The sequence below is a fragment of the Mustela nivalis genome (genome assembly GCF_964662115.1).
Source record: "Mustela nivalis genome assembly, chromosome: 4".
Classification (NCBI taxonomy): Eukaryota; Metazoa; Chordata; class Mammalia; order Carnivora; family Mustelidae; genus Mustela; species Mustela nivalis.
The window spans coordinates 119,625,903-119,639,567 of record NC_139023.1 but is presented as its reverse complement, the minus strand read 5'-3'; the positions used below and the strand labels follow the sequence as shown (position 1 = coordinate 119,639,567).

Sequence of the window (13,665 nt, the reverse complement as noted above, 5' to 3'; positions counted from 1 at the left end):
AGATAAAAACTCTAGATCTGAACTACCGATTAATATAATGAGCTCTATTTTCTCTATTTTAAGGAAGCTTTGAGTAAAAATACCCTAGAAACCTTCGCAATTTCCCATTCTCATTTAACCTTATTCACTAATCATTATTCCTACAGACTCTCCATGCTTATGCCACCTAAGTGGGTGAGCCTTGTGCCTAGAAATGATAAACTCTATTAATATGAATTACGAACATAGAATATATGCACATTTATATGGATCTTTATATACTCAAGACAAGATTGTTTCTCAAGATAACTCATTGCACCAGATTTTGTGAATTATTCATCACAACTAAAATAAAAAATAGGTAATAAAAGAATTTGATACTAAATCTTACTGGAACAGGGAGGTGGGGTTGGTGGTAAGTTTTCCCTCAACTAATATACATATCTGCTTAGCAAGAAGATTAGATTATTTTATGAGATTTGTCAAGATATTTCAATGAATACTGATCATGCATAGACCTGAGAAGAAATTTGCAAATTCGATTACTGTTGGAAACTGGATTTTGATGCTTTCTGAGACTGCCTGATACAGTATTTGGTCTCTGTAAGAGTTTTGTACATGAGTGCTGCCCAGTTAGAATTCTGGTTGCTTTTATGATTCTGATTTATTACATTTCCTCTCCCATCATCAGTATTCCCATAGGCAGAAAGAAAATTCATTTGCAATGGTGACACTCAGAAACTGAGTCACTTTCCCTTGAAGGGACGTTAAGTAAGTTTTGGTGTTACTAAATTATGGTGATTAATTCTCTAAATGAGAAAATCTCAAGTGTCATCGTATCATTTGTCAGGCATTAAATTATGCTAAGTTATCTTCTTTTTTTCTGTTCTAGCCAAGAGAGAGAAATGATATAATGCAGGCTCTGGCAGCTTAAATCTAAATAAAGCATTCTATTGCTATTTCCACATTCTGTCCAATGACTTGGGTTGTAATCTACAGTGAAATGTTCTTGGACTATGTGAATGTCTATCTAGGAACCTGGCAAATATCTTCCAACTAGGGCATTATGTGACTCTGGTAACACAATTGTGAGAACGCATTGTTTTTCTCCCTAATCTAACTATAGCTTCATTTGACATAGGATTCAGACAATGTGTTTTGATATATTTTCTTTCAAAGCATACCACAAAATACAATAGCAAGATTTCATATGATTTTCTAATATCACAATGTTTCTTTGAAAAGTTTGTTTCAAAAGTTATAAATTTAGATAGTCAACAAGAGCACATTGTTTTAAACTTCAGTGAAGAGAAGGGATTATAAAAGACTAAAGAAACATATATATTTTACACATGTAAGTCTAAATAAGAAAAATAATATTTGTGGAATGTTAAATATTCTAATGCCAAGAAATCAAAGGAAGATTTTCTGTCTGAGGCTACCGATTCAACTTGCTTTTCTTGTTTTAGAACTTCTGTGTCATTATATTATTAATTTTTAACCTTTATTTAAAACACTTTCTATTTCTGATTTGCTTTTTTATGAAACAGAAAAAATGCACTAAAACTTGGAGCAAAGGTGAAAATTTTTACCTTTAAATTAAGTTACAAATAAAATAAACTAATAAACTTACAAAATATTTTGCCATAAAAAAGATTTAAATAATTTTTACTGCACCAATTTGTTATAAATGTCATTCTTCACTTCAAAATCCATATAATTCTGTAGTGTATAGGAATAAGTAACTCAAAGAAGTCCTAATGTTGGAAAATGTCTTTTTCTTTAAACTTTTCTTTTTACTTTTCATTGTTCTGATCAATAAACAACAAATGCTGGCTCCAGATGTCTCACATCATCACCACTATCAGTATCTTCACTTTATTCTGTACATCAGGTTACAGAAGTATTTTAGCAAATGGCAAACTTTATTTTTTTTTTTTTTGCTTTTTACTATTGTCTAATTCACAGATAATTTTCATTTCTCATCCTTTGAGAGAAATTTTTTATTCTAGGTAGACTTTCAGTTATTTTCATTTTTTTATAGTTTACCTAATTCAATTTGAAGGTTATTTGGGCTAGAGTGTCCCCAATCTAATTAACTTTATGAAAGAAATACTGTGTTTCTTAGCTTTGAAAGTATTTACAGGTATGTGTATGTTTGTAAAGATCTAATGTTTTATCTCCATAGAAATCCTGTAAGATAAGGAGAGGAGGTATTTTATAAAGTAAATTAAAATTTAGAGGAGGTCACATGACCAAACAGAACAGGACCAGAAGCCAATTCTTGGAGCCCTATTACAGTATGCACTTGACTTTCAGTGGACTGTGGAAGGAAGAAGGGGGGTTGCACACAGAAGGTATCACTGTTCACAAACTCTGTCCTAAGGGCCACCTGAAGCCAGGACAGTTTGAATGGAATATCACAGTAATGACGAAAGAATGTATTGTATTGTTTGTGGCTCTCCCCCCTTGATATTTTTCACTTCATTAAAAAAAATCACTCAGTATTCTGTCTATAAAACTGTAGAGGAACAGGAAAAAATAATATGCTTTTAATCTTTTCTGCATGCATTTCTAGGAGACGGAACTTCTGAGTACTCCCAGGAGAGCTTTGCGGAAGCTAGCCCTCAGCAGCTCCTCTCCTAGACATCAAGGGAGACATCTGGAGTTACCAATCTAGTGATTCCTGTCTTACTCAGATATTCTCAAAATAATAATAAAAGAGTAGTAAACAAATTAATGGTAAAAACATATTCTTTTAAACAAGTACAAAGAAATAAAAATAAAAAGTTTTTTTAATGTTCATGATTATCTGCAATGTGTTTATGGGTATGAAAGAATGACTGAAGTTTTACTTCATACCTTTATTTAAAGTCATAAATCATATATGGTTTGAGATAATACTGTATTACCATAATATTAGCTTCAGACTATAGTAATGTATTAGTTGCAAAAGTTTATTAGAAAGTAAGCATGGTTATTTCAAAGAGGTAAGAAGGAGTAAGAATATCTCTCTGCATTAGAGATTCACTTTGATTCACTTTACTTTGACTATTCCTAATTTTCATGTTTAAGCTTAGAAAAGCTCTGACATTCATTAAATTTGAGGATGTTTTCCTTATTTACTCAAGTACATTTTTGACAAATCATTTATCTGTTCCTTAACTTGGCTCTTTGGCAAGTTTATATGTACATCATTCTCATCCTAACTGAAATTTCTCATGTCTTCAGAGGGAAAAGAAAAGGGGGCTATTTGGCCTTAATTGAAGATAATATACTTGAAGTCTAGAAATTTCAAATTTTAAATTCAGTGTGCCTCTCTTTAATATCCCCCTGGTCCAAGGAACTCTGACCAAGAACTCTAGATAAAGGGCTTCACAAGTCTTGCTTGAAGAAGCTGTTGCCATGTTAAGTAGAATGGAAGAAAAAAAATGTAAAAAGAATATATCTAAAAGAAGTAGGCTTTAAGAAAGAATTTGTATTATATGAAAATTCTACTGGTATTATGAAACTTCAGTAATCCAGAATATGGCATGCCCCCTTTGGAGCTTGAGGTGGGGAGAGAGTCAGGGACTAAATGCCCTTTAAAAAAAAAAAACACAACTTCTAAGACAGCGTAACTTTACTATAAGATATTGTTGAAAGAAACAAAATCTGAATGAAATGCAAAATGACTGATACCTCTTTTATGACCATTGGACTAAAGAAGATAATGGACATCATATATTTACTGTTAACTTGAAATTTGTCATGGGCTGAATTTTAAGTAATACCATATGTCAATATATAGCCTATGAAATGGGCTTTAATTATAACACTATAATAAAAATTGAGTGTGTAATAGTGTATGTTTGTATAATTAAACTATTCACATGATAAAAACAAATATTTTATAAATAATCCATTGGATATTAAAAAAACCAAAAAATTAATTAATGGAAAAGCAAATATGTATGTATGTACGTGTACATATGTGTGTATGTATATACGTATTTTGCCAACACTTTAATAATCAAGAAACTACCCTAAAATATCATCTGGATCATATCAGTAGCTCAGAAACCCACACAGTGTTTCTCAAAATACAAAGACCATTTTAATGCAGGAAAATAGAAACTTCAGTCATAAATAATAATTTCATAAGATTTCCCAATTTGTCAAGATGTTTTACTATTTTTGTTGTAGGTTCAGATTACGAAAGAGAATGTTAAAAAGTTCTGTGGGAGAGAGGAATAATGTTGATCATGACGATAGAGCAATATATAATTTTTCACCCTCAGAGAAATTTAATAGAAATTACTCTGAATAATTATAAGGGAAAGTCACAGGAACTTATGATTGCTTTTTTTTTACATCTCTGAAGAGTCTCGGAAGAAATCAATTAGCATATACCGCACTTTGCTATTACTGTCAGTACAGGCTGGAATCATTTTAATATGCTAAAATGTTGGTATGATTCGTCTCTCCATAAATACTCCATCAATCCCAAATCTTGTATCTGATCATCATGGTTAGTGAAATTAATTCAATGCTCTGATATTTTGACTATTGGTGGGAAGCTCTAATCATAAACTTGTAGCTTCGTGTAAAGATTAATGATACAATTCCACTCAAAAACACTGAGTACAGTAATCCACTGTTTAATAGGGATGCTACCATTTAATTTTTAAATGTGGTCATGACTTAAGATATTAAATTATAATTTTAATTAAAGGTAAAATGAACTAAGGATTTAAATCTAATTGAAAACATTTCCAGAAAAATGGCAGTTCTTCTAACACATTTTATCTGGAAATCATTTACTCATATTTAAGTAAAATTTAACTTAAGATGTTTTCCACTATAAGTCTCTATACATATCTTTTCCATTGACTTTTAAGTCTGTATGCAAGCTCATTATCATATATGGCAGTAGGCTATCAAAGACCATTATTTTATATGATCATCACTGAGATAAAGGGATACCGAATATAAATCCATATCACAATCTAAATTTTTGTTTTAAAGTTTATTCAATTTCTAGGATCACTTTTTTCAAGGACATACATTTTATGTACTGATGTTAGCACAATTTACTCTCTAAAGAGTAACTAACTCTCTAAATATTTAGTTCTAAATATTTTCCTGAAACAAACTATAATAAAAGGGAAAAAAGACCTCCAAGAAAACAATCATTGGAAGAATAGAGAATTATCAATATGATGTTATTATCTTTGTTTGCTTTTTTTCCTGAAAGACATTTTGGGCTAGAAAATGTTTTTTGACTTTTTCTAATTTTATTGGCTTTTAAATTTAATACTGCTAAAATAGGAGAAAAGTAATCCTGATAAATGTCTGAAGAGCTATAGTAGATCTCAGAGAACCAGGCCACATGGAAATAAAGTGACTTATAATAACATCACATGGAAATGAGATATTTTGTGACTTTTTATGTTCCACTAACCAGTGCATTATAAAGACATAACTGTGCAACTTCACTTTGAGTACTGATTGAGAAGTTCCTTTTTTTTTTTTTTTGGTCTGAAATATATTATACCCCAAAGAAAAAAGCACATACATACACACACACACATACTCCTACATTTATATGAAGTCGGTACATTTAAATATGAATTTAAATTATAATATTATTTAATTCAACTACCTTGGATATTTAATTTATTCTCCAAATATAAATAGTTTAAAATAAAATAAAAGTAAAAGGAAGTATTGTCATTTTAATATCAACATAGAAACTGAGATATTTTATATGCTTTTTTTTATATCCTCAAAATCTAGTATGCATTTTGCACATAAAATAAACCTCAGTTCAGACTAGTCGTAATTTTAGTATTAAATAGCTACATGTGCTTAGTGGCTACCTAATGGACAGTATAGTGTTAGAAGATGTCAGTACTCTTGCTTTACTATTGGAATTTAGAGAATATCTTACTAATACCCAGCAGAATAAATAAGGGCCTACAGAAATGAGTGCTCACGGTGGCATAAATTTCTCATTGAATCTACTAAATAATAATCATAATCTTTCTCTTGTAATAAGAGAGTTCCTTAATAGAGTTTTCTTATTAATCAGATACAATATTTAATAGAGTTATAGACCACATATTTATTGCGAGTTTCTAAAAAATTTCATATGTAGTAAATATACTAAACTCAATCTTGCATTATCACTGTTAAAGTTGGCAACTGTTCCACCTAGATTTGCATGATTGTGTGTTATGAGGGTATTTCTATATGTATAAAATATATTCTCTATTAATATATAAACTTTATTACCTACATATTGCAAACACTAATATGTGACATTGTTTGAGAATGAACTTTTGGTCATTTCAGAAATATGCGAGCTCACTTAATAATTCTAAATCATAGATAGCTCTCCAAGAAATTTCTGATGGATTCTAGTACAGGATTTAGTGGTAGAAGTTGAATAAATATTACTTCTTAAAATTTTAAATTTCATTGGAAAAGCAATTATCTGAGTCTCAGTCATATCTCCAAGTCAAGTATGGGAAGCCTATTTTAAACCCTGCTGATCTCTGGCAATCTGAATTATAATTATGATTTTTAAATGTGGAAGTTCAAGTTTTAAGGAGGATATGCTATATTGACCTATTTAAGACTGGACAGTGTCAATAGTAATCCAAATCAATGAAACTAGACAGAAGTTTAGGATGTCAGCAAGGAGAGAAATTATTATGCCTAAATGTTGTAGAAGCATAAAATAGTTTTAGAAAAAAATGGAAAATACTTACAAATAGTAACTCTTTTTGCTAGTTATAAGATAAAGACATTTTAATAATTTGGGATTTGGTGACTTCTCTTATTTACAAAAAAATAGTAATGCTATTTTGAGTTACAGACAAGAAAATAATTTAAAGAAAAAAGTCCATTAAAAATTTAATTAAAACAGATCATTGCAGCAGGGAGTGTTCAACACTGGTCAGATTATATAAATCATCACTTTGTTTTTTAATCACAATGACACCACTTACCCAACTTTTTGCTTCTATCTTTACTCTCCTGGTAAAATCATTATGTGTTTAAAGGGAGAGAGAACAAAACAGGTAAAGCTGCAGCAAAAGGTACAAGGATACAGTCCCTTCCTGGAAAGAGGATTTTGTGGCGAACCATTTCTCCCATAATGCATCCCACAGACCATATATCCACTAGAACAGGAGAGAGGGAAGTGAAGAAAAGGGAGGAAAGTAAAGTTAACTAAGATAATTGATCTCTGAAGGAGGAGGAAAAAAGAACAGTTTGATTAGAAGGTACAATTTTGGTCTCCCACCAAAAGTTACACCCAAATCAAAACCAACACTGTAATAGTACATTAGCAATGTTTAGTATGAGAACTCATATTAATTTTTGAAAATTACGTTATGAGTACCTCAGATCACCTCTGTAGTGCCAGTGCCAAAGAGGTGACATGGAAAAACAGAAACTACACCAAATGCATCTCCATAGCAGGTGGCGGCTAACAGAGATCAGGGGGTTTTGACTATTTGCTGGATATAGCGAAAATAATTTTAATCAGTCTTTTCCATTTTCTATTCCACTTGGTTATGTGGAAGACCACTCTTTTGTTCCCTCGTTTTTGTTTGTTTGTTTGTTTAGTTGGTTGGTTCAAAACAACGTACACGCAAGCAAATCCAAGAAACTAGGAAACGGCTAGAACCATGGTTTAAAGGCAGAAGTATTGGAATCCCTGGTGTTCGGGACTTAGTTTTTCCTTCAGAAGTTATCCTTGCAAATAAACATCAGTTTTAGTTTCTATTTGAAGTATTTCAAGAATAAAGATATGATCAATTAGCACATGTATAAAGGAGTCATCTGGAAGTAAAGTGAAAAGGTATTAAAGGTATTTAAAAATTGTTTTGTTTGTTTGTATTGTTTATTTCTCAGTTGTCATACTCGTTAACCAAACATGCTTCGCCTTCTCTTACCAATCTTTACCGTCTTCCAGCTTGCTTTTTAGTAAGGACCAAGGCAACTTTGGGCCAAAAACATTAGGCTGAAATGTTTTTTGGGGAAGGAAGGCAGGGTTAGGTGCATGGGATAGCTGGGCATGCCTGATAGAGGAACAAGCGGGTTTTCTGCATGATAACCTTCCTCTCATAGGCAAGAGGTCAGCACAAGGGTGCTAGCTATGCCTTCACAGATCTAGAGAAGTAAAAAAAAAAAACAAAAATTTAAGGCAGAAACTTGCAACCTTTTCTGGTGAGGGAAGGAAAAGGGAGGAAATCACGTGCCATTTGTGCAGCAAAGATCCATAACACCATGAGAGGAAAATTCAGACCCCACCCACAGGCTCTGTAGATGTTCGATTTCTTGATTTCTTAAAATTGGTTCCCCTTTGATTTTTTTACAAACAGCCTGTGAAAAATGTATACAAATATCTTCTTTTCCAAATAAGTTAGCTGTAATATTAGACCTTGGGAAGAGGAGTAGATTTGCCTCTTCCAAGTTAAAAGGTAACAGAATCCTGCCATCGTTCACCAAAACGAACCTGACCTTCCCAAGAGCTGACTTCTCCCTTTCCTCTGCACAAATGCACAGAACTATTGGCCTCCTTCTAATCTGAAAGTACACAAAGAAATTTTTTAAAACTTTGGTGGCCAGGGAATTTTCATAAATGCACCCTGTAGTACCTGCATGTAAAAATAAATGGATAATTATTTTTATAAAATTTATAAAAATAGACTGCTAGGAATTAAATAGAATAAAACATAAAGTAACCATGCAAGATACACTGAGCACATACATCCAATCCTAATTTACAACAATTTTAATTCTTAGGTTTATTAGATATATTTTTTAATATGTTACATTACTTGTTAGAGGTATTCTTTTCAAAATAATATATGGCAATGCATTCTAATAGATGTTTTATAAGGCCTTTAATAAAATCAAATTGCAATGCATTTTGAAGATTCTTTTCTTTAAAAGTGTTCATGAATACTAGATTTTTTTAATGAAAGCAGTTAATATAAAATTGAATATTTTCTCCATAATTTGGAACTTGTGAAAATTTACTAGGTATTTGCTATCCTAAATATTATTCACAGAGCAGTTTAAAGGATTAAAGAAACTCTTATCCAACTTGAACAATTTGGATTATTCTAAATTGACTATTCTTTGAGCATTTATAAGATTCTTGCTCCAAGGATTTGTGACATCTTTTTGTCTTTTCCTAGGAATAGAGCCATCAACCTAAGATAGCTACAACGCCAAATGGCTAAATGCAACAGACTACTTCCTGTTTTCAGACTCACTAAGCTGCAACTCAGATAGCAATTTGTCTCAATAACTCCAGCGTATGTGCTAATCAATACCTGCCTGACTGTTTAATCAGATTCTATCCACAGTTCTTTTTGGCCATAACATGTTAGTGTTCTTATGGCAAAGCTTACTTTTCAGAGACATCCTTCTCATTTTTAATGAGTGATTCTTCCTAGTAGTATTTTTTAAAACCTTCTAAATATGAACGTTGGTGGTCCTATTAAAAATATATATACATATACATGAAAGAGAACATTGCCCTTCGCCATCTAACATGTATACACATTTTCTTCATGGTTTCTGTGGCTGCTGTGCCGAAACCTTCTTACCATTCTCCTTGTAGCCCATTCCCAGAATAACCTCGGGGGCTCTATAATAACGTGTGACCACATAAGGAGTCATCATGAAGCTCGTGCCTGCCGTCCTGGCCAGTCCAAAGTCGAGGATTTTCAATGTACAATCAGACTTGACTACAATGTTACTTGGTTTTAAATCCTGACGATAGGAACAAGAGAAGAAATTAAAAGCCAGCAGCAAATGGAACATATAATTTCTATCTACTCAATCAACATGGCAGTCTTGCAATAGTACTGTTAGGGCCCCCCTCCTTGACTGCAAAGCATTATATGAAGCAAATGATTACTGCTCTGAAAGAAGTTTACAATTGGATTTTTGATATTTTTTTTTCTTTAATTTTTTATTTTTTATAAACATATATTTTTATCCCCAGGGGTACAGGTCTGTGAATCACCAGGTTTACACACTTCACAGCACTCACCAAAGCACATACCCTCCCCAATGTCCATAATCCCATCCCCCTTCTCCCAAACCCCCTCCCCCCAGCAACCCTCAGTTTGTTTTGTGAGATTAAGAGTCACTTATGGTTTGTCTCCCTCCCAATCCCATCTTGTTTCATTTATTCTTGTATTTTTGATATTTTTAAGATATCGCCAAAAACTTCTTAAACCCAGAAGAGAACTGGACTATCAATTTTACAATTTAGGATCATCTTGGGAAGAGGTTTTAGAATAAATGACATATCATTTTTGTCATTGTTAGGTTTCTCCTTGTGGCAACATAGACCTTTCAGCTTATTTTTCATTTCTAGGCCTGACAGAAGAGCAGATCAGGGAAGCTGTCTTTATGCTGCCAGAGACAAACTGGGGAAACAAAACAGTCTTATTTCAGCTGCACATATGACCTCTGCCAATCAAGGGACTAGAAAACATGAGGCCTCTCAGAAGTTGACTCTTAATGCGCTGAAACAAAATGCAAAACAAAAGCAGCTACAGTATCGCTTAGATTTTCTTCTACACATTAGTAAACTTTGCGCTAATTCTATTTTAAAAGAAATGAGGAAGTACATTATATTCAACTTACCCTTTCTACATAAAGAAAATAAACTACAGTTGCTCTTTCTTTTCTCCAGAAACACCTTAATTATACTTCTGGAGGAGGTGGTCTTACCCTGTGAATAATTCCAGCAGAATGAAGGTGCTTGATGCCACACAACATTTGGTATAGCAGGTAAGACATTCGCTCATGGTCTAATTCCATCTGAATCACCTGACACAAGTTGGCATCCATCAGTTCCATGACTAAGTAACTGGAAAGTAAATCCACAAGGTTAGTTCTAAATCACAAGATCTGTGAAGTTCTTCAAAGAGGCCAGAATCCCCTCCTAAACCCATAAGTCTTCCAAACTTCCCAGCTCTACCTTTGACCGAGTTAAGATTATGAAAAACTTTCATGTATTGGCCACATGTTAGCCATGCTAGCTCTACCACAGGTTACTAACAGAAGTGGCATTTATTAGTGTGTGGTCTCTGTTCATATATTTTCTATTTTCCCCCTACTCATATATTTTCTACCTTCATCTTGTCCTGACTTTTCTTCAAATTCCCTGAATTCTTTCTTCAGTATTATGAAGAAATAAGGAAAAAAAAAATCAAAAGAGCATCTTCCACTAAATGCCATGTATCTGTGTCAAAGAAGACAATGTACTAGGATTCATTTTCTCTCCTCTGTTATTGTCACTTTACTTTTAGATAGATTCTTTTTGCACAAAATCAAAGGCACCACAGAAATAGAAATAAAGATTTTAAAATGATTTTTAACATGGCTTTCTTATAATTTATTTCTCAAAGTGAATAGAGTCATTCTAGAAAGCTCAAAGTCGATTGATAATAAAAACACATAATAATAAATCTCTGATTAAATCAAGGATATTGGACAATAAAGCACAAGCACCAGAAGACCAGTCAGAAGCAGAAGTGTCTTTCCAGGAAGTAACACCAGAAACAGAACCTTCTATTCCATCACTGGATCTTTTTCATTTGCTATTAGCTCTTATCTCCCTTCAATCCCTACAAGGGATTTCATCCATTGATTTTGTCAATTTCCCTTGAGTTGTTTGAGTGCTATGCTCTCCCTTCCTTCATGAGTTTTCTTACTTACACATCTTGGAACTCCTCCAATGTTTTCTGGGGTGTGAAGACATTTAATAAACTAATAATCTGGAAAAGAAACAGTAGAAGGGATAGAGGAAGGAGAGAAAGAAAAAGGGAGAGATTGAATTATTTAAAAAGCATATTTAAATGAGTATTTAACCCAACTCAAAGTCATACACTAGTCCTACAATAGAAAAGAAAAGTTGGAAAAAAATTTTTGCAACAGTCTCACAGAACACAGAAAAATGTATTCAGAAATAAATACATGATGTATGTCTTCAAGTTAAATATAATTAAAAAGCTTAAGTTCTTAGACAGAAGGAAGAGTCAGAGAAGGTACATAATCGAAATACTGTCTAGAGTGTGATAATCCTTGGTAGAATACAGAGTAGTAATTAACAAACAAAAAAAGAATAAAAGCCATGTAAGAAAAATGGGCAGCAGCAAAACTCCCACCAAGATGTAGCAAGGTCATGTTTTTTCTCCAAATGAATGAGGTGGTTCTCTAACTTAAGATTTTTTTGTGTGTTGCTATTTAGTTTTTTGGCTTCTATTTCACACACAAATATTATTTAAACTAAGCTATAATGATAGGTTGGGAAAAGGTATATTCTAGATGATATCACTGTGAATTTAGTGGAAAATATATTTTAAAATTTATCAAAATTCTGTTTCTTAAATGTTTTTTTTTTCCTGTTTTGTTTATTTTATGTATTAGGTAGCAAAGAGGTTTACCTTCTAACATAAGTAAATTAAAAAAAAAAACTTTGTCACATTTCCAAATATACTGCTTACATAAACAACTCAAAATGTCCTTTCAGCTAAATATTCTCTACTAAGGAGCCAGTACAAAATAAAAATTTTAAAATATGGATAACAATCTTCTACTCATAGGATAGAACCAACTATTTCACTAAAACTGGACAAGAACAAGTTTCAGATTTAAACATTTTAAGCTATGAATTAATAAATTTTAGTAAATTTTATGAGTGGTATGGAAACATATGCAGTGATTTTAAATATCTGAGAAATGCTCAGATGCTCTCATTTTTCCCTTGTAAATTATAGGGAATTCTGTAGGCCACATGGAGCTTTCATTTGTTGAAGAATTATTGACAAAAAAAAAAAAAAATCACAAAGTATCTTACTCTGTTAACTGATAGAGTATGTTGAAAAGTGTCTTTGTGATACATCTTTCATTGTGTATATCACACATATTTGGTGGGCCTGTTTTTCTAGTATTTCATCAGTCTTGCAAAGTAATTCATTTTGGTATTTGTTCAAACAAAATCATTAGAGACTGTGCACAAGCACACACACAAATACACACACACACCCCATACAGAAACAACCCTTAAATATGGAAAAATGATAACCTGTATCACCTGGAAAATGAATAATCTAGCTATTCCAAAATTAATTTAGACAATAGCATTACAATTTTGCGTAAATCGAGATTATTTTAAAAGGTAACTTCTCCACTATGTATTCTTATTTTCCCATTTCCTAGTCCCCTGTTTTATAGCTTCATCTTCTCTGATTTCCCTCTGTTCTTTCTTTGCTCCCTTGTAAATTCTAATGTCTTCTACTAATCATTTGGAAACTGTGTTTCCATTTGCCTAAAAAAAATCACATCACAGCTATTTTCATTTTGTTTCAACAATTTCACACAGGAATCTGATTCAGTTCCTTTATTCTAGCATCCTTAAATTTTCTTTATTATTATTATTATTGTTTTTTTGACAGACAGGGATCACACATAGGGAGAGAGGCAGGCGGAGAGAAAGTGGGGAAGAATGCTCCCTGCTGAGCAGAGAACCTGATGCAGGGTTCAATCCCAGGACCCCAAGACCATGACCTGAGCGGAAGGCAGCGGCTTAACCCATGGAGCCACCCAGGCACCCTTATTCTAGCATCTTAAAATGCAGATATGAATCAGTGTTTTTTCTGGCCC

General features: G+C 32.6%; 1 protein-coding gene across 8 annotated transcripts in view; it reads right to left on the bottom strand.

Moving 5' to 3' along the window:
- MAPK10 (mitogen-activated protein kinase 10) overlaps positions 1 to 13,665 on the bottom strand; it is a 606,385-nt gene that overhangs the window by 72,563 nt on the left and 520,157 nt on the right. For 7 of the 8 annotated variants that reach the window (XM_082726660.1, XM_082726659.1, XM_082726663.1 and 4 more), the window contains 4 exons: positions 11,719 to 11,777; positions 10,729 to 10,867; positions 9,591 to 9,756; positions 7,077 to 7,148 (listed from right to left, as the gene is read on the bottom strand). In XM_082726660.1, the coding sequence (XP_082582786.1) occupies positions 7,077 to 7,148; positions 9,591 to 9,756; positions 10,729 to 10,867; positions 11,719 to 11,777 (436 nt within the window). The remainder of the gene's footprint in view (positions 1 to 7,076; positions 7,149 to 9,590; positions 9,757 to 10,728; positions 10,868 to 11,718; positions 11,778 to 13,665) is intronic. The other variant, XM_082726662.1, reaches the window with a different exon arrangement.